Source organism: Siniperca chuatsi, linkage group LG23, assembly GCF_020085105.1.
Source record: "Siniperca chuatsi isolate FFG_IHB_CAS linkage group LG23, ASM2008510v1, whole genome shotgun sequence".
Taxonomy (NCBI): domain Eukaryota; kingdom Metazoa; phylum Chordata; class Actinopteri; order Centrarchiformes; family Sinipercidae; genus Siniperca; species Siniperca chuatsi.
The window spans coordinates 13,421,303-13,443,816 of record NC_058064.1 but is presented as its reverse complement, the minus strand read 5'-3'; the positions used below and the strand labels follow the sequence as shown (position 1 = coordinate 13,443,816).

At 40.7% G+C, this 22,514-nt stretch overlaps 2 protein-coding genes across 10 annotated transcripts in view; one reads left to right on the top strand and one right to left on the bottom strand.

Moving 5' to 3' along the window:
* Positions 1 to 240: 240 nt before the first annotated feature.
* Positions 241 to 13,364, bottom strand: ppp1r3aa (protein phosphatase 1, regulatory subunit 3Aa). 6 transcript variants are annotated; one of them, XM_044185862.1, is made up of 5 exons: positions 12,976 to 13,364; positions 6,121 to 7,003; positions 5,162 to 5,211; positions 4,973 to 5,049; positions 241 to 4,356 (listed from the first exon to the last, which is right to left on the bottom strand). In XM_044185862.1, the coding sequence occupies exons 2-5, from the start codon at positions 6,900 to 6,902 to the stop codon at positions 1,105 to 1,107; spliced, it is 4,161 nt and encodes a 1,386-aa protein (XP_044041797.1). In that variant the 5' UTR covers positions 6,903 to 7,003; positions 12,976 to 13,364; the 3' UTR covers positions 241 to 1,104. The 6 variants fall into 6 exon arrangements, with proteins under 6 accessions (XP_044041797.1, XP_044041798.1, XP_044041796.1 ...); XM_044185863.1 differs by lacking the exon at positions 12,976 to 13,364 and adding an exon at positions 8,410 to 8,514; XM_044185865.1 differs by lacking the exon at positions 12,976 to 13,364 and having other exon boundaries at positions 4,299 to 4,356; positions 4,973 to 5,046; positions 6,121 to 6,206; positions 6,446 to 7,619.
* foxp2 (forkhead box P2) overlaps positions 11,245 to 22,514 on the top strand; it is a 104,369-nt gene continuing 93,099 nt past the window's right edge. For 2 of the 4 annotated variants that reach the window (XM_044185870.1, XM_044185868.1), the window contains exons 1-3: positions 11,247 to 11,963; positions 20,908 to 20,974; positions 21,703 to 21,768. The gene's annotated coding sequence lies outside the window, so the exon portion shown is untranslated. Of the gene's footprint in view, positions 11,964 to 20,907; positions 20,975 to 21,702; positions 21,769 to 22,514 lie in introns of all 4 variants that reach the window. The other 2 variants (XM_044185871.1, XM_044185872.1) reach the window with 2 other exon arrangements.

Here is a 22,514-nt window from a genome sequence, read left to right as displayed (position 1 = left end):
GAGAAAATACATTATATACTGTATAAACACATGTCAAATAAAGTATAAGTAAGAAATTATTAATTCAAGTAATTTCTTGTTGAGTATCAAGAAATAAATACACAATTATTTCCAAACATTCACTGCTGGTGTCATTTCTCATGAGTGGGGCCAAAATATATATTGAATGTAAAACAAATACAAAATTGAACAAAAACTTTATGTTGTGTCTTTGTAATTGACAAAACAAATTTTACGTTGTTTCTTTAGTCATATGAATTTCTTTTATTGAGGAAAAGCAAGGAAAGAGAAATGTTTCAAATCTCCAATGCTCCACTATTGCAAACACCCGTTATCTACCCGAAACAAACACATACTCACTTTGTTCCATTTGGTACAGTATAAAGTGATATTGGGCCCATAACACACAGCAAGTATTCACACATCATACACATAATTGTTTTACACAATTGTTTAAATTCAAGATTATTTGGAAAGATAAATTTGTTTGTTGATTTGATTAACAAAAGCCAAATTTGTCCTAATTCACTAATTCTGTGGTTCCCAATCTGGGGGTTGGGTCCACCACAAGGGGTCGCAAGAATAATTGAAAGGGCCACGAGACATAACAACAGAGGAATAAAGTGAAAAAACATATTTCTGCTGCATCAAATTATGTTTATTTTTTCATACTTTCCTGTAATAATTTAAATGAAACAAGTGAACAAAAAAAATCACTCTTTGGTTACACTGGTTATAACTGGTGGACATAGGCAACGAGTGACAAGGGGTCGCAAGCAGACTTTGTTTTGTTTTAAGGGGTCACAAGCCAAAAAAGGTTGGGAACCACTGCACTAAATTCATTTAGAGTTAGAAAAGAAACAACCAAATATAAAAACACACAACCAAACACACACGCTACTACTAGTGCTGTGTGTAGCATTTTCTTTTATTGCACCCATTTTTGTGTCTCCCAATAATCTTCACCATGGTCTCACCAGTCTGAATATACAGTATGAAGATATTGACATTGATGTTACAGTTAATTTGGCGGTGATGTACTGATGTTTAAAAATGCTACACACATCAGTTTTTAACACCCTTCCTTCCCTCTTAACTCTCTGCCTATCCCACCATCCCCTTGTTTGTCGTCACTCGATGTCTCTTCCACTTAAAAAACCACCAGCACAATGAAGATACGTAGAGCGCAAAGAATGCTGGGAAATCATACAGGAAAACGATGAAGAAGAATCCAGCAACTAAGAGGGTGCAGATTAGAAGTCTGGTGATGTGACTGAGGATGTATAACATACTCCACCATATGAGACTATCTGACTCAGAGGGGGAACTCAGATGTTTGTGAGATGGATGGGCTGATCGATTAAAACGCTCCTTGTTGTCGACTACACAGTCTTCTATTTGTCTACCTTTCTCCTGATGGTTGACTGCTCTTTCTTTTACTTGAGTGTAGTTTTCCTGATCCTTTGGACAGCTTTGGGCTGATTCAGTCGATGACTGCCTGCTCTGAGCAGCTAGAATGGAGGTGAGATCTTGACAGAGATGAGCACTTGAATTCGAATCTGTCTGTGATTCTGAGAGAAAGTGAGTTTGTTCTGCAGTGGTGAGTGACTGACTTCTTTCTTTTGGGGAGCATTCATTGCTCTTAGTTGCTAAGGTTTGCTCTAGGCCTTGACAGAGACTTAAATTTGGATCTGTCAAGGAAAATACATCTGCATCAAAAGCATCATTAAGGTCTTTCTCAAAATTAAGATGGAAATCTTGTGTAATATTGGTTATATCTGCCAGCTTGCCTCCCATTCCATCAACAATATTTGTGTGTCTATCTGAGGCCTGTACTTTCCGACCGAACACCTCTTCCCAAACCCCCCTGACCAAATCTTCTCCAAATCTCTCTAAGAACATCTCCTCCAATCCAGACTCTATCACTTCAAGTGCTACAGCATTTTCTGCTGTAATAGGGTATTTTGTTCCCTCTGACAATTTCTTATATTCAACATGTGGAGAGCTCTCAACTTCTGCTGACAACTCTTGTTCTTTCAATTCAGCTGGTGCATTCTTCCTCTCCCACTGAGGGTTCTCCACATTACCCATCAACTCCCCCAGTGCTATTATTTTCAGCTTTCTAATACTCACCCTCTCATATTTTTCTCTTTGACTCATATCTTCCTCTGTTCTTTCTAATGTCTCAGGTTGGTGTTGAAGTTCTGTTGAAGTGTCTTTCTTTGCAACGTTCTCCTTCACTGTGACTTCTTCTGGGCTTATTTCACTGCCTGTATCCTCTTTCTGACCCTTCATACCGTCCTGTGAAGGAGTCCATCTTATTTCTACCACCTCGACAGGGTTTGGGTTGCATTTATCTGCTGGAAAAGGTCTAAATGTATTATGGTCACTTTGGAAGACCTTTTTCGTTTCCCTCGATTGCACTGTGTGTCTTATCTGTGCTGATGGGTTTATTTCCTGTTGCTCCTCAATTATTCCATCACAACTCAAGCTTTTTCCTTCCTCTGTCTGATTTGAGACTAATACATGTTCACCTGTTTCAGATTTCAGCACAACATTTTCCTGTATTTGTGTCAGTGTTGAGTCCTCCTCGTCTTTCTGAATGGACAGCTCTTCCCCTGCTTGGGTTGGCCTTAACTGTTTATTATGCACTTCTGAAATGATTGATGTGTTTCCCCTCTCCACTGATGAATTCACTTGTAAATCTTTGTCATTATGTTGCCATGCTTCCTGATTTAATAGTTCTGTACCAATTTGTCCATTTGTTTCCTCGCTTGTTATACAATAGGAAGGTTCCACCTCTGTCTTTTTGAATACTTCCAAGCCTTTGTTATTTGATGCAACACCTTCGTTCTCCGATTCATCCAATTTGAATTCACTTGCCATTATTTGGCTTTGCTTGAAATTGTCCTCACACATTTGGTTTGGATTGAACTCATCTGCATGTGACTGTGCAGGTCTTATTTCATTTTCATCACTCTCATTCTCTTGTAATGGATTTTTACTGTTTTGGTTCCACCTGAATTCCTCATGTTGCTTTTCATCTGCATACCTCTGGGAGATTTCACACTCTTCTGTTTTATGTGGCCTAAATAGCTCCTCTTCAGTAGATACTTTATTTGCCGTACAGTTACTCATTATCCCTTCCTTCGCTCCTTGTCTGGATGTGGAAAAGACAAACCTCTCCCCGTCCTTTGTCCCCTGTCTGATTGTCTCCCTAAATGCCAGCATGTCATCCATCGCATTGTGTGCGGTACCTGTAACCTCTCCTTCCCTGCTGGAAGAAAGACCCTCATCCAGCCTTGCTCCCTGTGAGATCCTATCAACGGCGCTGGCATTCTGAGACTCTGGCGTTGCTGTCATGTCTGTTGTCTCCAACTCCCCTGAGCTTGTTACTAAGTCAGCTGTGTGTGGTGTGAAGGGCTCATTTCCTATTCTTTCTGCTCCTCCTATTATTCCTTCTCTTTCTAGCTCCCAGATCGCATGCTTGTGACACTCAGTTGAACTGTCAACAGAGCCCTCGGACACAGGCGTGGCCCCCTTGAGGCTAAATTCCTGCGGAGTGTCTGTTACGGAGTTTGTCTGTGACCTTTTGGAGGCATCTTGTGTCGCTGTGTTGTCATCTTTTAGGCTGCTGACACATGCCTCTGCTGGCTGGTGGTCTTCAGTATTCAAGGCAACATTAGCCAACAATGTTTCGCAAGTGTCTGACAGCAGCTGACATGTAGCTGAGGTGTGTGCATGTAAGGTTGTGGGTGTATCCGTGCCCACCTGAAATTCATGCTCTTGACTGCTTGCTGCACATTGGGTTTTGGGCTCTTTATCATTTGAGGGAGACACTGACGCTGCTGTCTGCAGCCATTCTGACTCTGGAACACCAGAATGGCCCGTACAGCTCGGCCCATTAAGAAATGCCTGCCATACATCGCACACGGAGGTTTCACCAGTGGTATCATCTGTACCATTACGGCAGGTCTTCCACATATCATTAACAGAAGGTGTATCTTCTATATTTTCCACTGACGCTTTTGACAAGTTCATTTTAGCTCTCCCAGTCCAGATGTCATCCATGTGAGCAGTCCCCAACTGATGGGCTTTGTCATTGTTCCAGTCCAGTGTAAGTAGAGGAATCTGGTGGTAGGTGAGCACCTGTGGACTCTCGTTGGATGGTTTCTTTTGCCGTTTATGGAAAAAGCTGGCAGAGTCACCCCACGCAGTTGGCAAAGGCTGAGAAAGTTTCTGGCCACTGGCTGAATCGTGTGAATAAGCCTTTGGTACTTGCTGTCTCTTTTGGGAGAAATAGTCCTGCACATGTGCCAAACGTGTTGCTCTGTTTCTGCTTTTTATGCGATCCACCTGGCAAAAAACGCCAAAGATCAAAGGTCATGCCAAATGTTAATGCTTGAACTACTGGAACTATAACCAGAGGCTACCAGCACAATGTTTTGTTAGTCTTTGAGGTCATCGGCTACTTTAAATTCGAATACTGGCTTGATGACAAAAAATAAATGTAATGACCCATTCACTGAGTATTCTTTGACATGTAACATTACAGTGATGGTGCAATGTATTGCAACACTGCTGCAACCTCACTTTACTGCACGTTTACAAGCAGGTTGCATTTATTATTAATAGTTTGCACATGAGTGATTTCAGACATGGTCAAGTGTCAGGTTAGCTGACTTTCCATATCCTTCTGGGACTCACTGTGCACTGTGCAGTATGGCATGTATCTTTGGCCCTTGGCTCCTATCTTTGCAGAAAGAACACACCTACTTTCTCACTTTATATCTACAGTTTATATCTGCAGCTGGAGACAAACAAACACGACCACACAATATGTGACCAGCATTGATCGTGAGTTGTTTTGTTGCAAGCAGTTTTTCCTTCTGGGTGATGTTGGTGTTTCATTTTTTGCCCCCCAGACTTTAAGAAGAGTCTATAACTCAAAAAGATAGTAAATTAACCTCACCAAAGGGTTGTGTTCTTCACAGTATAGTAATGATTGTGTCTCTGTGCTGTCCATTGTCTTTCTGTCAGCCTCCTCTGCTTTATGTGTGGCAAAAAAAAGACAAACACAAGGGTCAAAGTTTGCTTGCACACTTATACACACACTTAAACAAACACATGCACATTCATGTACATGTATGCATATACACACCTGCAGCAACTGCTGATGTGTTACTGGTCTTTTCCTCTGTACTTCCCCTCCTGTGGTTCAGAGTAGGAATAACATTATATAAGCTCACAGATATGCTTTACAGCTATTCAATCACAATCTGTTCCAGTGTTTCTTTCTCAGCTTTTTATATTCTGTTGTATTTTAGGGGGTCATTCCAAAATGCAGAATTTGTTTCAACAACTATTTGACAAAATGTCACAAATATCCAAACAGGGGCTATCTCATTTTTGAGAGTTTCTGTTGTTTTTTCATATTTGGTTGTATTTTCGTCTGTTAGGTGGATGTAAAAAGGAGTGGTGATGTGAAGGATTTTCAAACCATACAATCTTTTCAAATTATAAGAACTTGGCACTGTTGTTTTTACTTCATCTCACCTGTACTGTACCTGCTCCAGTAGCCTTTGAAACTGACACAATTTAAATGTTTGTTTGTAATGTGTTTGTCTGCTGTATTATCACATTTCCATAACTTTTATACTGCAGCAAGTCAGACCAGAACATGCATACATACATAATAAGGAACTATTGTTCCTAAAGAGGAAAAAAAAGCAATTTCTGAATTGGTGTCAAAGAGGATTAAAGTAAGCATATTTGGTTACCCTTGCCATGGTGAGACGTCATGGAAACCTGGACAGACACCTGACCTTAAATGGGCAAACTGTGTTCTACAGTCCAAACATCCATTACTAAAAAGTTACATAACAGCTTACTGTAAACACACAAAGACCCAGCCAGCAGGCAACATTCGCTTGTGCTTCCACCAACTTGTAATAGCTTTACTTCTATGAAAAGTGTGCACTGATAGATCCAAATAACATCCATTTTATTTGAATATTGATTATGACTATGTATTGACATCTATTGTTGATATACGAGGGTGACGTGACTTCCTTCAGTAGAGACGTGTTTAAAAAAAGATTCAGCATCAGGTTCTCTCACCTGTTTGCTTTGAGACAGCTCCTCTTGCTCTTGTAGCTGGTGCTCTCCTCTTGCACTTGAGGCCCATGCTCCTTTACATGTCCTTTCTGGCGGCAGAACAGCACATAGTTCATTTCCTTGTTATTAGCCCAAAAAGTGCCCACTGAAGTTTCATAACGCAGACAGATCTCCACTCTGGTCCCCTCTCTCTCAAAGGGAGGAACCAGAGTATACTTAAAGGTAAACCTGTCTGTCTTCCTATCACTGGATCCAGGCACATACTCCGCCAACAGGTCAAAGTAGCTTGTCCAGCGATCCAGGGTCATCCGGGCATAAACACACTTACTGTAGCAGAGGTTGACCACCCTGATGATGCCACGGAGTGTGGTGGTTCCGGGGAGGAGCCCGATGCTTTCAAGCTCAACCATCTGCGCTTGTAGCCTCTGGTCCAGCTCCTCTGGGGACGAGGGGACTGTAAACAGACAGGACATGTAGAACTCCTCCAGGGGACAGGTTGCCTCCCTCTCAGGGGGCTGGCTGACTTCTGACTCTGTCACTTCAGCATTGTCAAACTCCTTAACTGACACCAGGTTGAGGCCAAATGCATCTGCGAATGACACCTTCCTCCGAATGACCGGTGGGGGCTCTGGTTCGGAGTCCTCATCTGTTTCCTCGTCTGTGGTGGAACCCATGAGAGATGAGGCCTCCATTCCTCCCTCTTCCTGCTCATCACTTTTTTCCCGTTCCTCCTCCTTCATCATCACCCCATCCTCTTCCAAGGGTTGGATGTACAGAGCCTCCATGGTGTGCGATGGTCTGAGAGGCAGCTGTCTGCCCGTCCTGCCGTCTGTCTGGCTTGGAGGGTGGCACAGACCAGAGTGCCCCTAGCCTGGCTGCAGTGATACTGTAGAAGGGAGAGCAGGGAGAGGACGTGACTTGACAGATGGAGTTCGGTTACAGCTGAACATTGTGAGTCTGAGCCAGGCCTATTAATAGGACACATATAACTAGACCAGGGCAGGCCAGTTATCCTCTCAGTCATCCTCGCACAATATGTTTGCTTGTAACAAAATAAATAAAATGAAATCATAGCTTTTATAAGGCACTTTAAAGTAAAACTAGTGTACAAACAAGTCTATGTTTGAAGTATATTGACTGGGTGTCTATATTTTGCTGTATGTTCAAAACCTGCGAAGGCCATATACTTACCTTTGAGCAGAAACTTTACCTGCTTATTGACGATTTATACCCGATACCATATCTCTGCTTTTACACTGTGAATGTGTTTTCTTTCCTGATTGTAAATAATTTTATTACCACGTGATCTAATCTGTGCATGTAAATATACAGCTGGACACCTTTAAGCTAGATGGAGATGGAGCTTCTTTCAGGATTTGCAGAAATGGAAACTGAGCTACAACTTGCTAGCAATAATCATTAGCTTGAACAATCTTTGACTTGCTTTCATTTGCTTTAATTGAATATTGAATACAAATGCAGCAGCCATTCTTACCCGATAACCTGATAAATCACCCTGCACAGATTTACTATTGCTCTGATTTAAAGTTTGGATTTCATTTAACTATTCATTTTTCGAAATTAAACTGCCCATTTTAAGAGAAAAATGTGCATGAAGAACATTATAAAATATAAAGTAGATAAAGATGTTTTTTGCCAACTCAACTTGCTGTATGGATGGCAATGTCAGTCTGTCAATCGGCCAGTCAGTTGGTCCTCCACTGTGCTCCAGACTGAAATATCTCAACAACTATTGGTTGGATTGCCATTAAATTCTGTACAGACACTGATGTCCACCTCTGAATGAATTGTAATGACTTTGGTGATCCCCTGACTTTTCATCTAGCACCATCATCAGGTCAAAATATGAATGTGTTCAATATTTTGGTGTATGACCAAATACCTGCAAAACTAGTTACATTCCCATCAGCCTCAGCTGTACTTTGTGTTTAATGCTAATTAGCAAATGTTAGCATGCTAACATGCTAAACTAAGATGATAAACATGGTAAACATCAGCATGTCGCCATTGTCATTGTGAGTTTGTTAGCATGCTGATGTTAGCATTTAGCTCAAAGTACTGCTGTGCCAAATTTCAGAGTCACAGAGCCGCTAGTGTAGCTGTTTGACAGCTCAAGTCACTGTACCTACTGTACAGTAAAAATGCTATAATTTGTTATAGTTTAGTGTGATCAATCATGTATAATCAGTTGCACACATGAGAGCTGCTGTCGAATACTGGATATCTTTTAAAAGAAGCTCCTTAGCTACTGATTTTACAATGCTCACTCACTGTTTTGGAGAATTGGACGTAATGTTGTGCCGCAGGACGCTGCAGTGAATAGACCTGCAGTTGGGGGGGCCACAGTTTAAGCACTTGTGCCCGCAGAAATGCTCTGCAGCTGATTCTGACCTCTGACCTCCATGTGTAGACTGCAAAAAAAAAAGATAATTTCCCTGTTGAGATCAATAAAGTCTAAAATTATTATTAGTTATATTAGTGTGCTTGAAAGGCCTCTGTGTTAAGCGAGTATTGGCGTCTGGGATAAGTATCTACAGATCCTCTTGTATCATTGCCATTGGAGGCAGCCTTCATTTTTTAGGGTCATTGCATCTCGGAACAGAAGACTGAAGATTATTCTGTTCTTTGTAGCAGATTGAGTGTGTTTATGTGTGTGTGTATGTGTATGCCACCGTCTCGGATAGGAAGTTCAACTAATACTTGCAGTGTAACTATACCCCAAAATCCAGTATATCGTGTAAATAGACTTTAGAGCTGGTTATACAATCCTTCACAGGTAGGTCAGTGGGTTTTTGTCCTCAAAGGACCCTTTGTTCTACGTTTTGAAGCCAAAGAGGTTCTCATTTTACTTTTAATTGCAGTTTTGGTCTTTAAATAGTATCACAGTTTTTTTGTAAAGGCAGATATATATGAACACGTGTTAAAAATGCTCAGCAGCGACCATTCACACAAAATATGTTTTAGTTATTCTCTTTTACATGTTACTTTATTCACATTTAGAAAGGAAGTGGAGAAAATATCAGCTTAAACAGCAAACTGCTGATGAAAGAGCTGAATCAACATCTCTTTAATAGTCTTAACAAAAATGTGTTTGCTCCTGTTATTTTGTCTGCCCTTTGAATTTATCAACAGAGGACAACTTGTATGTCTAATATATATCAGTAGATGGCACTATGTGATCAGAGTGAGATACATGTCACATTAGCCTACACCTCATCCAATTGAATTTGTATTTTCAGTTTGCACTTCTTTTATGATGAGTTCCAAATGTGCAGATATTGTTAGAGAAAAGGCATTCATTATAGAGGGGAAGGGGAAATAAGAATACATCCAAAGTATTATTTACAGTCCATTGTCTTATGTGTTACGTTGGACAGACTGTTATAAAAAATGACCAGTAGGTGGCAGCATACCACCACAATTCCATGATACTTGTTATCCCTTCCCATCCTCATCACTTCCCAGATGCTGTTTCTTCCTACTTATATTTGATGGATTTTAATAACAATTAGGATCTATAACACCAACAAAAACACAAAGATCTAATAGATCAAGATTATTGCATGTTAGGCAAAATTATATGCCTGTCCCATATTTTCAACTGGAACAATGCTTGTTTTTTTATCACATCAAATAGAAATTTGACTGCCAATTTTTCTCTAAAGCTAGGCCAATTTTAGGACATTTTGGATATACTGTATGGCACCGGTGCAGGGTATTCCGTGCCTGCCCACCAATGTGGGGAAGCCGTTTTACTGGGGAAGGATTACACTATAATAATATGAACAATAATAACTAATAAGGAGAATAATGAGTATTTTATATTTTTATTCAATAAATAAATCTCCGCTTTATTAATGCAATTTAAATTAAGACACACCGGCTGCAAGCTGTGTTTCTTTCATTTAAAAAACACAAAAAGCCTCTTATCCATGCACAAATCACATTTCTCACCATTAGTCATTCATGATATAAATAACATAAAATATAGCATGTTAAATTGTTGACAGTAGAGAGAATAAGATAATTATCGCGGTTTTTTTGGTTTTGTTTTTTTACATTTTTAACCCCCCCCCCCCACCCTTTCTTTTTTCACTTGATAATAATCTGGTCATTCATTTCTTGACCGTGAACGTCTCAGAAGGTTTGGGGGGGAAAAAAACAGAAGAAAAGAAAGACGTGACCGAACAAAGCAAAGCATTTGAACTACTGCTCAATGTTCGACTGGCTTCGGAGCTGCTACTAAATGAATAAATAGGTTAAATTACCTTGTGGAGGTATGACAGCAAAAATTCCTTCAGTCAGACAGTGCATCTTGCTATATCTTCTTTTTGTAATAAAGTATTTATTTAGCAGTGATTTTTTTTGCTGAAATTTAGAACAAGTTGCAGTTAGTCTAAACTTGTTTACATGTTTACATCAAAATACGTAATTGCGTATTTCTATAATAATCATAATTTGTAAGATATTTACAGTTATAGGTTACCCATCATATTACTGTATGCACACACTTCCAGACGACCGTTAATACATCTGTTTTTCTCTGAAAACTGATTATTTAATGAGGGGCATATTTAAAATTTAAGGCTAATTTCAAATGTGTGACCAAAAATGCCACAATTGATGCAGAACGTATACAGTTTACATCCTGACTTGAAGGATCCTGAAGCTATAGTCTAATTTCTTTCTCTAGTGGTGATATTTACACATTTACACAAATGTTTTTTTGTTTTGTTTGTTTTTTGCATCGATGTAATTCCTCTGCATTCATTTCCACCACCGTGATTCTATATTTCCTTTATGCGACGTAGTTTAGCCCACTACACACATATATCTGGAAAAACACACAACTTCCTATAAGACTATGTTAAAGATTAAAAAGGATAAAATAACGTTTTTATGTCGGTCACTATGTGGTTGCTATGGAGTAGGATACCGCAGACAAAGTAAGAGCTCTTATTGAAATATTACAGGAACATTACGGGAATATATAGGCCTATTGATTTTTTTTTTCATATACTTCCCACTTGTCTTTGCAACAAAGCGACTTCTTGGTGATCTCCATCATATGATCAAAAGTTTCCCAGATAGGCTACAGCAACGGGCGCACAGCGCACTCATCTTTTGGTCGGAGGGACAGTCCCGTTACTGGAAGGTTACCGGTTCAATCCCCGACAACAACAATGTAGGCGATGACTATCGTGGAGGCTTCCTAACACAAGACGCGGAACCCTCCGCTATGAGCGGCCGCTATTAGAGAAATACCACGCCGTGAAACGTTTGAAAAAGGGGGAAACAAACTTTTAAAAAAAACAAAAAAAACTTTTTGTTTAGATAGCAGGTGGCCCTGACGTCACACGGGGTCGCAGTACGCCCAAAAATAACAACACACACCTCCGCGCACAAGCAAGTGCCTCCCCTGGGGGGGTTTCTAGTCCCAAATATACTTGCTTGCTGGGATACAGCTTGATGTGTGTTTGAATCGTAACGGGGGAAAAAAAAACAAGCCGCGTCTTCCTCGCATTGCGCGTCATTCAAACAGGACTCAGTGTACTGCTTTCCCCTCTGTTGCATTAGTAATAACAGCGGCGTTGACGGGAGACAGCAGGAGAGAGTGTGTGTGTCTCCGACAGCGGTGCCCAGCGGAGGAATATTTGAGCTTTTTTTATTTACTCTGCAGCTTGTTGTTCATTTTCTTCTGCGTTATGGTGAACTTGGACAGTCACGTGTGAAGCTCTCTGCAAGTATAGAGGACGGCGACTTCTCACCTGGTGCGTCCCTTTGACTTCACCGTGAGGAAATATACCTGCCATTTTTTTTTTGTGGTAAGTTTTTCTGCCCAAGAGCTTATTTCTCTCCGCACTCTTTGACTTTTTACTCCTCTGTCCACTGCACTGTGTTAGGAAGTGGTCCGCCGGCCACAAGTTTGTCCTGTGTTATCTAACGCTTTGCAACTTGACTTGCAACATTATTATTTACACGTTGCGCGTGGACTTCCCGTGTTTTTTTAATTACAGAGCAGCTGTTAACATATTTCACCTAGGATAGTAGGCCTATTCGGCTTTTTCATGGTAGGACCTCCAGGCAGCACTGTCCCGGCGTTGCCTGGTCTGAACGCTGAACCCTGACTTTTGAAAAGCCCGACTTATTGTTTCTTATCTGCATATTGTTTTAACCTTTAGGCTAATTCATTTTATAAATACGGCTTGCAAATTGTAGCCCATGAAAAGTTTTAAATTCACCACCAAGTGATAAATGACATATCTGAAAACTAATGTTAAAGCGTCTTCTGTTCATAAATGTGCTGAATTCGGTAATATTATTGCTAACTGTCCTGTTAGCTTTTTCTTTGACGTATTCGCGCCTTTGACAGCATATAATGTCATATTATATCTGCATTAACGTCACTGAAAGCTATTTAACTATCTATCTAGTGTTTGCTGTAATTTATTGGTTATTGCTATATTGCAGTAATTATGTGTAATACAACTTGTTATGGGTATATCACATATTAAATCATCTTATTGTTGTTGTTATTTCTCAAATAGGCAAGGATTACTGCAGTTTTTAAAATTCCTTTTAGTGTTGTAGTCATGATATTATCACCTGTGACACACAGGGGTTGCATATAGTTTTTATTTTTTTTTAAAGCATTTTTCCATCAATACTCATGTTTTTAAAATACCATCCTCACAGTTTATTAAGCTCAAGCCTATACAATAAAAAATAAAATGCAATAAGATTTAAAGCATATGCTGTAGTATAGTTATCAATGCTTTGTCTGCATGTTATATATTCATGATATATATTTATGATTATCAGCAGTCAACACCTTACCGTGCTTGCTTGCTCCATTTTTATATTCCATCTTTTTTCGTTGTCCAGAAACAATCAGGGATGCTGGTAGCATATTAGTTTTCATGATGATTAACCTAAAATTCGAACTAATTAAGCTGAACACTGACAGCTCATACAAGCCTCTGCTGAGTTCCTGTTTCACTCTCTTTGTCTTGCCACTGTTCTCTAGCAATCACTGTGTCCCAAAAATCAATAGATGTAACTTTAAAATTTTTTTTTTTTTTTTTTTGGTAAAGAAAGACTAACAAGGCAGTGGGAGCTGCTGAACTCTTCGGGCCTGTCCTCAGATCAGCTTTTACCCCTGGATTAGCTGGATCGACCCTCCTTGTTCAAGCCGCAGGGTGCACAGGTGTTCCCTCCTCAGTTATGCAGGTGTGGGCCAGTTCCCCCCTCACTCAGCAGCTCTCACTCTTCAAAGGCCAGGCGGCAATAAATGCCCCTTGTGAAATATGTCAGCGACAGTGCACAATCAGCCCCTTTGTTGAAGTGCCCCTGTAATCATTTCTTAAAGCGTGTTCAAAACAGTCCGTACTCTCTTGTTTACTTGTTGCCGGGGTGGTGTGTGCGGTAAGTAAGGTCACTTTATTTTGTAAAACAGAATGCATATTTTTTCCCAGGGCAATAGGAGAGATGGAGAGAGACTTGCCATTAGTCTCCCTCCAAGACTGACCGTTGTTGGGAGCAGTGCACTTATTACCCCGACTCTCCCCACTCTCCGTCCATTTTTTGATTGCTGCATTTATCATCGGGCGGTCGTGCTCTACATTATGGTAATAGGAAAATGAATGTCCTCCACAGGATTAATGTGTATACGCTGTCATACGTTTCAATCATTTATCAAAATTAAGATTAAGCTTTCAGCTCAGTGAACACTGGTTGATGCAGGATTTTATCTTAGATGTGGAAATTGTTGCTTCCAGCCGAGCTGAAGTAGAAAATGCTTTGCAATTTATTTGTAATTCTGAGAGTCCTATGAAAACTTTGTGTGCATTCACTGTGAGTGCAGAAACTGCTCAAACTGCCAATACAGGCTATGTGCAAAATGACTAAGTGTGACTGTAGAACAAGTCCAGAAAGTGCATTTTATGCACAGATCACATCCATTCTATTTTGAGTCAGACCACTTCTTAGGCAATGAAACACTTGCTCACTTTTGGATTAGCTTTTGAATTGCACCATCCCCCAACACCTCTGTAATGAAACAGACCGCTCACTCAGCCCTTGAGGTGTTGCTGCATTTGGGGGGGAAATGGGTAAGAAAATCAAGGGAGTGGAGCTCCAGCTTCACTTTTCTAAACATCTGACTGAGCTCCTCCACGTAACCTACACAGTGTGTCTTCATATATAGTTAACTTGGCCCTGTTACTAAGCTTAAAGGCAATTAAATGTTAGAATAGAAATGTAGAAATGTTTCCATGACAACCTCCGTGCAAGTTAAAGCAACCAGAAGTGATCAACTCCTTTTTTATTCCCTCCTCCCCTTCTCCCCCCTCTCCCTCCCATTTCGGTTTCCCCCCCCCCTGTAAGAATGGAATTTGTGTTGACAGTTTTGGCCTTTAATGGCACTTTTGTGCCGTTCAAAAGTATTTGTTTACCAGGATCATATGCTGCAAGCTGTCAGACTCTGAGAGATTGACTTCATAAGATAAAAGAGTGTATTACATGCTTAAGAGGCCACCCTTTTGCACTGTAATTATCCACATCACAGTAATGATGTTTTGTGTGCCACAGTTACTAAGAGTCTTGAGACAGCTCAGACTTTTTTAGTTACGCTCTGGGTCACTTCTTAAGCCCGACTCCACACTGTTGTGAGCAAGAAACGTTGTGACTCTTTGGCCAGAGAACGCTGTGCAGGGTGGGGTCAGGGGATGAGGATTAGAAAGGAGATTGCAGGCTGCCCACACAAGGGTGAGTTAAGAGCTATCTGAAGAACGAGTTACTTACTTTTTCACACTGGTCATTTGTTTCATCTCAGCTCATAGTCACATGTAGGATTTATTTACATAGAGTTTATTTTTATGGGTTTCATGTTTGCTTTGCCAACTTAAAATTACTCTGTGGTTATATATTTACTTGGACCAAAACAATTAAGTGTCAAAATATCTTGTGAAGATTGTTTTGCAAATATTATATCTTACGTCATCATACCTCCCTCCAAGGATTGTAACGCCACAAACAAATGACCCAACTCTCCCAAGCCAAGAAGCTTTTGGCCGGTGCGTGTAACCTCTGAGTGTGTCAGATTCTGAAATGGAAAAGGACATGCATGCTAAGTTATAAAACCAACTTTTGCTTTGTGTACACAGTATTTCTTTAAAGCTATGTCAAATAACTGATGCCTTTTCGTAAGGTTTAGAGTTCACCTCATGGCACCACAGTCTTGACAGTGACTTGTAGTTAAAAGGCTCCCATAGAGCTGACACTCCAAGCTGCCATAAGCTTTGCCTGTAACACTAGCTGACCTGTCTGTCTGTTTATCCAATAAACAGTGTACTCATTTGAATCATAGTACACCAACAGCAGCCACAGACCTTGCTTGTTTTTTTTTTTCTACCCTCATTCCCCCCCTTTCCTTGTTGAGTTAACAATTGCATGTTTACTTGCTGGTCAGTGTGGTGTGAAGGCATGACAGCTTTTATTCAAGTCACGGTCAGATGGACAGTATCCTGGTGTGAAAAAATGTGTTGGTTTTGGGGTGTTGCCCTGAATTAAAGACAGAGGGTCACTCATGGTAAAAGGCAAGGTCACAGTTGCTCAGACCACATTCAGCCATCAGCCTGTCATTCGTAAACAGTCAAACCTCATGTGAAACAGCACTGAGGCTAACAGTGGTAGCTAACTCAACCATTGTTTAAGCCTTTTATTAAGACATCTGTAGCATCTGTTAGTAATGACAACATCATTTGATTATTAGTGGTGTGATAGGTATGCTGCACATTTGACACTACGAGTAAAATAAGGAAAAAGGAAAAGAAAGTTATTTCTTTTGGTCATTTCCAACCTGATTAATGTCTCCCAATTGACAACCACAGTGTAATGATCTCGAAAAAAATGATTTGTTTTTAATTCAGCCATAGACTGTTAAGTATTTACGAGTTGTATCCTGGTCAGAAACACAAACAATTAGAACGCAGTTCCTGTGTTCACTCTGCCTCAGATCTCCAAGGACCTTTCCTCTTTACCCAGGGAGACACAGAGAGAAAGAGGGGAAAAAATTGTTTATTTCAAACATGTTGTGAGAGGAAAAAAACATGGGGGGGATTCGTGACAGTAACAGTTTTTGACAGGCACATTAGGCTGCAGAAAGAGCATCCAGCTCGGGGCTGAGGGCATATGGTGCTGCCTTCTGCCGGCGTAGCTTTAGACCAAGTTACAACACTCGCACAGGGTCACTACGGTCTCAGGTTTGTTCCTTCTGTCTCACCCATCTAAATAAAAACAAGAGGAAAAAGGGAAGTGGGGGGTTGGGTGGTGGCGGCGGTGTTGAGTAGGTTTGGCGGGCAGGGGTGTTGTACAGTAGCTGTGTCTTTCAGTAAAGGACAAAAGGAATGTTTCCAGTCGAGCCCTTTGGGTCAGGACATAATTTGGTCAAAATGTGGAGGGGAGACATTTGACATTTTCAGAAATGCATCACTTTTAGTTTGGGCTGTTTCACAGCAACACATTCTCCACCACAATTTGTGTTTCTGGCATAGCAAATACACATTTGCATAAAACATAATGACAGTTATCTAGTTACAAGCAAGTATAGTGTAGTGATTCTATCTCCTTTCACCATCTGAACACCCAGCTTGTGCTCTTGGATGGAAACCCCTAATCCTACTCTAAACAATGACCATGTTTTCACCACATTGGCTCTTTTAGGTTTTCTCCTCTGTAATGTGGAGAGGATGGACTTGGATAATGTGTAGGATGACGCAGGGCTCTGGTCTGAAGACAGCAGATCGGTGGGAGGGTAATTATAGGCTACTGTACGGCTCTCTGGATTTTCCCTGGATCACAGCTATAGGCCTCGAAGCTCAGCCTCCAATGCTACTCTCTGAGAACGAAATAAAATGGCCACAACATATGGACGCAGCAAAACAATGGTTTATTTTTATGATATTTGATGAGTGATTTTTAATTTAGTTTGTCACTTCTGGCAAGCAGCAGGGCAGATGGTGCAAACTTGAGTGCCCATTAGAGCCTAAATACCTCCAGGCAGCTGTTGGTCATAAACGTATTATTTTTTTTCCTCCTGCATGTTTTTTTTTTTTTTTTTTCCTCTGCATTTTCTCTCTTTAACACGGCTTGGGTCAAGAGGAGTCAAACCTGTTACAACACCTGTTTCTGCATATGCAAATCTGTTGTTTTGTCATTTCATTAGGCAAGGCAAAAAGACAAGGGTCCCTTGTGGTTGCAAATGCAACTGGCACTGGGCCCAGTTGGCATGCTACACAGCAGAGAGATGCTTGAGGCGGGGTTAGGGGAAGGACGAGAAGTTGGGTTTCTGTAGCAAAGAGACTCAGCCATCGGATGCCTTCACATTATAGCTCAATCTGAATGGGTTCCTAAAATTCGGAGTAGAATTGAGGAGGGGAGTAACTCCCCTTCCCATTATCTGTCTTTATCTTCTCTGTAAAGAGTAGCTGGAAGTGAATGATGAAGGACATGCCCAGTAGCCAAAAACTGGCACACGCCTGTCTGGCACACGCAACACGCCTCCTTCCACCCTCTCCCCCCTGTCAGTGTCCTCTTCTCTCCCCCTCCTCCTCCTCCCCCCATCCTCATCCCTTCATCATCTGGCGCTCTCCCGCAGCGCTCGCCTCTTAACCACATGTGCCAGTGCCGGGCTTGCTCTTGCTCTGGGGCTAATTGTTCACTGGTAAACTGCATGCTTGTTGGTGGGGGTCTCCCCTTCATCCAGACACACTGCTACAAAGCAGGATGGTGGCGGTGATGATGGCGGTGGAGGGGGGGGGCAGATCATGATCTCTCCATGCAGTTTATTTTCCCTGTATAAGTCTGACGATTGTCGGTTGTAATCCGGCCTGTGTGCTGAATGCAACAAATACACCATGAAATTAAAGGTTATTGCAGGAGCGTAATGCAAAAGCTCTGTTTGAGATTACCAAAGCTGTTTGCAGACCTGGGGAGAATGAGAAGGGGGGACAGCAGAGTATGCTTTTTTTCCCATTTTTCACAGTCCAAGAATCTCCCTCGGAGAACTGAATTGGTTTGTCATTTTTTGACAGGTATTTATTAATACTCTATGATTTGCAGTCCAGTTGTATAAAAAGCCTTAAGGACACTGAATTTAGAGTAACTTTGAAGGTGGTTGTTGAATATTTGCTCTGTTCCGTTTTCTTTCCCAGTTGTCCAGTATGACTAACTTGTGTCTGAGTGCAGTGTAATCCATTGTAACCTGTTCTAATCTAGTGCTATTTTAGCCTTCTTCAGCCTAGACCTAAGAGTTAGATGGATGGATGGAAAGACCTATAGGACTAGTCCCTGTGCTGAGCTAATCTCATCTGATAACTGAGGCCTCCTCCTCCTCCTCCCTCTTCTCTTCTCCCCCTCTCTGTCTTCCTCCTCCCTTCTCTGCCATGGCTTGGTGGGTCTGATTTGTAGTTCTGCTCCTCTCTCACCACACAGACGGCATTAAAGCCAGGCCCCACAAGCTCCCTCTGATATGGGAGAGTTCATTAGAGATGTGCCTTTGATGAGCAGCCTTTTCATGTGACTACCGGTTTTTCAAATACCTTGATGTAGAAGCTTAAGAAGGCATTGTGCAGTAAGCCCTCCTTTTGATGCGACTTATTTAGATCTGCATAGTAAATCAGGGGGGAGTAAATAACCAGCCAACAGATGGAAGCAAGGAGATAAGGCACCAGCGAACAATCGCATTTGTATTTTGTTATGATGTTGACAGCAGCTAAAATTCACTAATCTAGAGCCACTGATCTGCATTTCAAAGAAATCTCATTTAGCAGCAGGGAGGATAAAGTTCCTCTCATTGTGTCTATTTTATTGCATTCTTCGCTAATTTATCTGCCCACAGATTTAACGTGCAGGGCTTGGTGGTAGGAGCTGGCGTCCGCGCGTTGCATAGGGGATCTTAAATACTATGAAAGCGGTTAGGTCTAGACTGTGAGCTGAGGGTAATTACACGTCTGACCATGAATAGAATGAGTTTGAAGACTCATCTTTCTTCGGGCGGGCCTGAATTGCTCGACTAACACTGATAAGGAGCATTTGGTCCCCACAGAAAATATTGCCAGTGACTTTCCATAATGCCCCCCCTTTTTCCAACACCAAGGATGGTATTTACTTTTAAGATAAAGTTATTGTGTACAGTAATCTGACTTGTTAGCATAATGTCCTCTTTTATCGCAGGACCCTCCTTTTTCTGCAATGTGGAGGTATTTGTGGTCCGAGTCTTAAATAGTTTATCTTGACTTAGTGCACGAGCGCTTTATGTAAATATCAGCCTATAGCATTATTAGGCCTTCATGAATACTTGAATCCATATTTATAAGTTGATAGAATTTACCAGTGGTTTTATATTTGGCATAAAGATATGTGTGGTATTTGTAAATCCCCACGAATTGGAGGTCATACAGACTAATAGCATTCCTAATGCTTTTCCAGTGAATAAAATATGACATCTGCACAGCCCAGAGGTGTTGTGATATTGAAGTCTACTCAGTAGCAAATAATTTAAAGTAAAGAGGCATTACCTTGAAATAATGTTTTATATCTAAATTATAGTTTACTTCACTGTAAGCTTGACAGCTTTAGTCATCCCATGCAGCTAGGCTTCTCTTTACAATTTTGTTGATTTTATTACATAGAACTATATTTTTCAGGTGTTCAGAATGTAGATGTACACAATACCATTAAATCATATGATTTTATAGCGCCTTATTTGATTCTAAACTTGTCAAACCTTTTCATGTCTGCTTTCCAAACATACAGTGCATTAGTTGGTGCCCACCCCCACCTCAAACCCACTCACCCCATTCTGAGTAAATGTTGCACAGCAATCTGTGCAACATTTTCCACAAACTCAAAACAGTGAAAAATTATAGCAGTTGGCATGTTTTGTTTTCAGCTGTGCTCTTTGAGCTGAGGGCTTTTTGTACAGTTCAGAGAGCACATTCCTTAGGATTCAGCAGTCGTTGGTTGCCTGTAGGGGTCATTGGAATTCTGGGAGAATAAAAGGGAAGAGAAAAAAAATCACAGAGAGGAACATCCAGGCCATTTTGTGCCCCTCATACCCCCGGCAGCAGAAATTTGCCTCCACAACGCTCTTCAACAAGGGGACTTTAATTGTTTCCCTAATGCTCTAAATGTGATGTACGTGCAGTAAAAATGTCCAGAGCACTCTGTAGCTGCAGTTGTGGTATTGTATACTCTTGCAGTAGTTGTGATTAACACAAAAAATCATCAATACTAGTAGTCTCTAAATTATATGGATGCTATAGCATGTGTACTTAGATGCAGACAGCTGAATGGACCTACATGAGAAATCAATCGTGTCAGGTTGACAGTGTGATTTACTTGGCGTTGAGAGCTTGAGCCTTCCAGGCACTGCACCTTTTAACTTAAGAGAGAGAGAGAGTGAGGAGTGTGTGTGTGGGGGGGTAGCTTGTACTGTACGTTGCCTGTTTGTGCATGCACTCACACACACACCCACACACAAACACATGTGCTCTCATGCTTCATAGCAAAATCCAGGTGCACTTTGTTGTTCCAAAGTTTATTGCTTTCACCTACAAGCCAAACAGTCAATGTGCAAGACACAGTCTAGCCCACACATGTCCGCACCAGTACTGAATGTGCAGAGGAAACCTAAATAGAAAAAAAAAGATCAGCATTTCATGAATAGATTTGGACTAATGGTATACTTACTGTTTTGTCTTACCTCAGATAGCTGACATCGCTGGATTCCTTCCACTCCTGTGACGGAAAACAACAGCAAGTTCTCTCCCTAAGGGTAAGTATTTGAACATGGCCTCTTCATGTCCATCTGTCAAAGAATCCTCAACCATGAGAAAGATTAGAGTAGCATTAACAGTGTCTTTTCAAGGATCAGTGTTAAAATTAACAGTAACCTACAGTGTATTCTCAAGATCATTCATCTTTCCAAATAAAACTCTTTTAAGGAATGTCTTCTTGAAGAAAATGATACACTGATTTAGTTTTTTTTTTTTTTTTTTATCAAGACACCAACTGTGTCTTTGTTTGTGGTGTTACAGTGTTGTTAGCCCTACTGTGTTTGGGTGATTGTAGTGGCTAGTGGAGGTCAAGGGGGCCCCATTCCCTGCTCAAATGTAACAAATCTTCATCTTGTCCACCTTGATAGAATTCCCCCTCCATTGGGCAACCTTTCAGTTGTGCCTGTTTGGTTTTCACACCCCAAGGATTTTCAATCTACTCTAACTTAGAAGTTATGATATGCATTATGGCCGGCAAATGTGGGCAAGCTTGGATATCAGGTTTTTTTATTTATTTTGTTGATGTCTTGATTGAGATTTGTAGCCGAACAGAACAAAATAAAGTGAAAAGGGGTTACATGAGCTTTAACCTGAAGTTAGTGTACCTGGTATGTATTACTCTATGCTGGCTATAAAGAAATTAGATGAGGCAGAAATGGAGCTTTGCTCAATGTACTGCTCATATTTTCACTCCAAACCTCTATTTCCCCCTTTTTTTTCTTTTTAGGATGAAATATGCACACTCTGCGCCCGTAGAAAAAAGAAGACGACACACACTGTAAAGTCCAAAGTGGTAAGTGAAAACAGTTTTCATTGTCCTTGCATGCCTGGTGTTGTGTTTTTCTCAGATGAATGTGTCCACTTTTAATGAGCCACATCAGTCATAACTGTTGGTGGGGTTTGGCTTTAGAGTAACACAATCCTGAGTGCTGAAAGGACGAAACAGCAGAGCCAGGTACGAGAAAATTATACCTATTAGTGCATATTTTTGTATATGGGCTTTATTCAACAATGGAAAGTATTTTGAAAAGTAGCATTTTAAACCCAGTTTTATATTTAAAGTATTAAAAGCTGTGTTAATGACCTAATGTCTTACATAATTTAGAACCATATTAATAAAATGCCATCATTTAAAAGTTGCTGGGATGTGTGAGATTCATGTACATTTCCAGTAGTAACTGACTTCAAATACCAAGACATACCAGAGATGTTTTTATGCATTTCCTCAAGCACAGTGTTGTTTTAGCTATTAAATAATAAACACTTAAGTGTGAAATTTATGGGTGATATCAAATATTATACGTTAATCAGTTAATATCTAATAAATTCAACTTTTTGATTGATCCTGCATCTTTTGTAGTTATGCGAAACTTGGACATGTTCAAAGATAGCTCCCTTTTCCAAGCTAATGATACAAGATGGTGTTTGTCACCAGGTCAGTCCACAAATGAGTGTGAGGAATCTCAGGTCGCGTAATGGGAATCACCAATTATCTCCAACATGGTTAATGTGGCCATTCTATTGATTAGATCTCTCGTA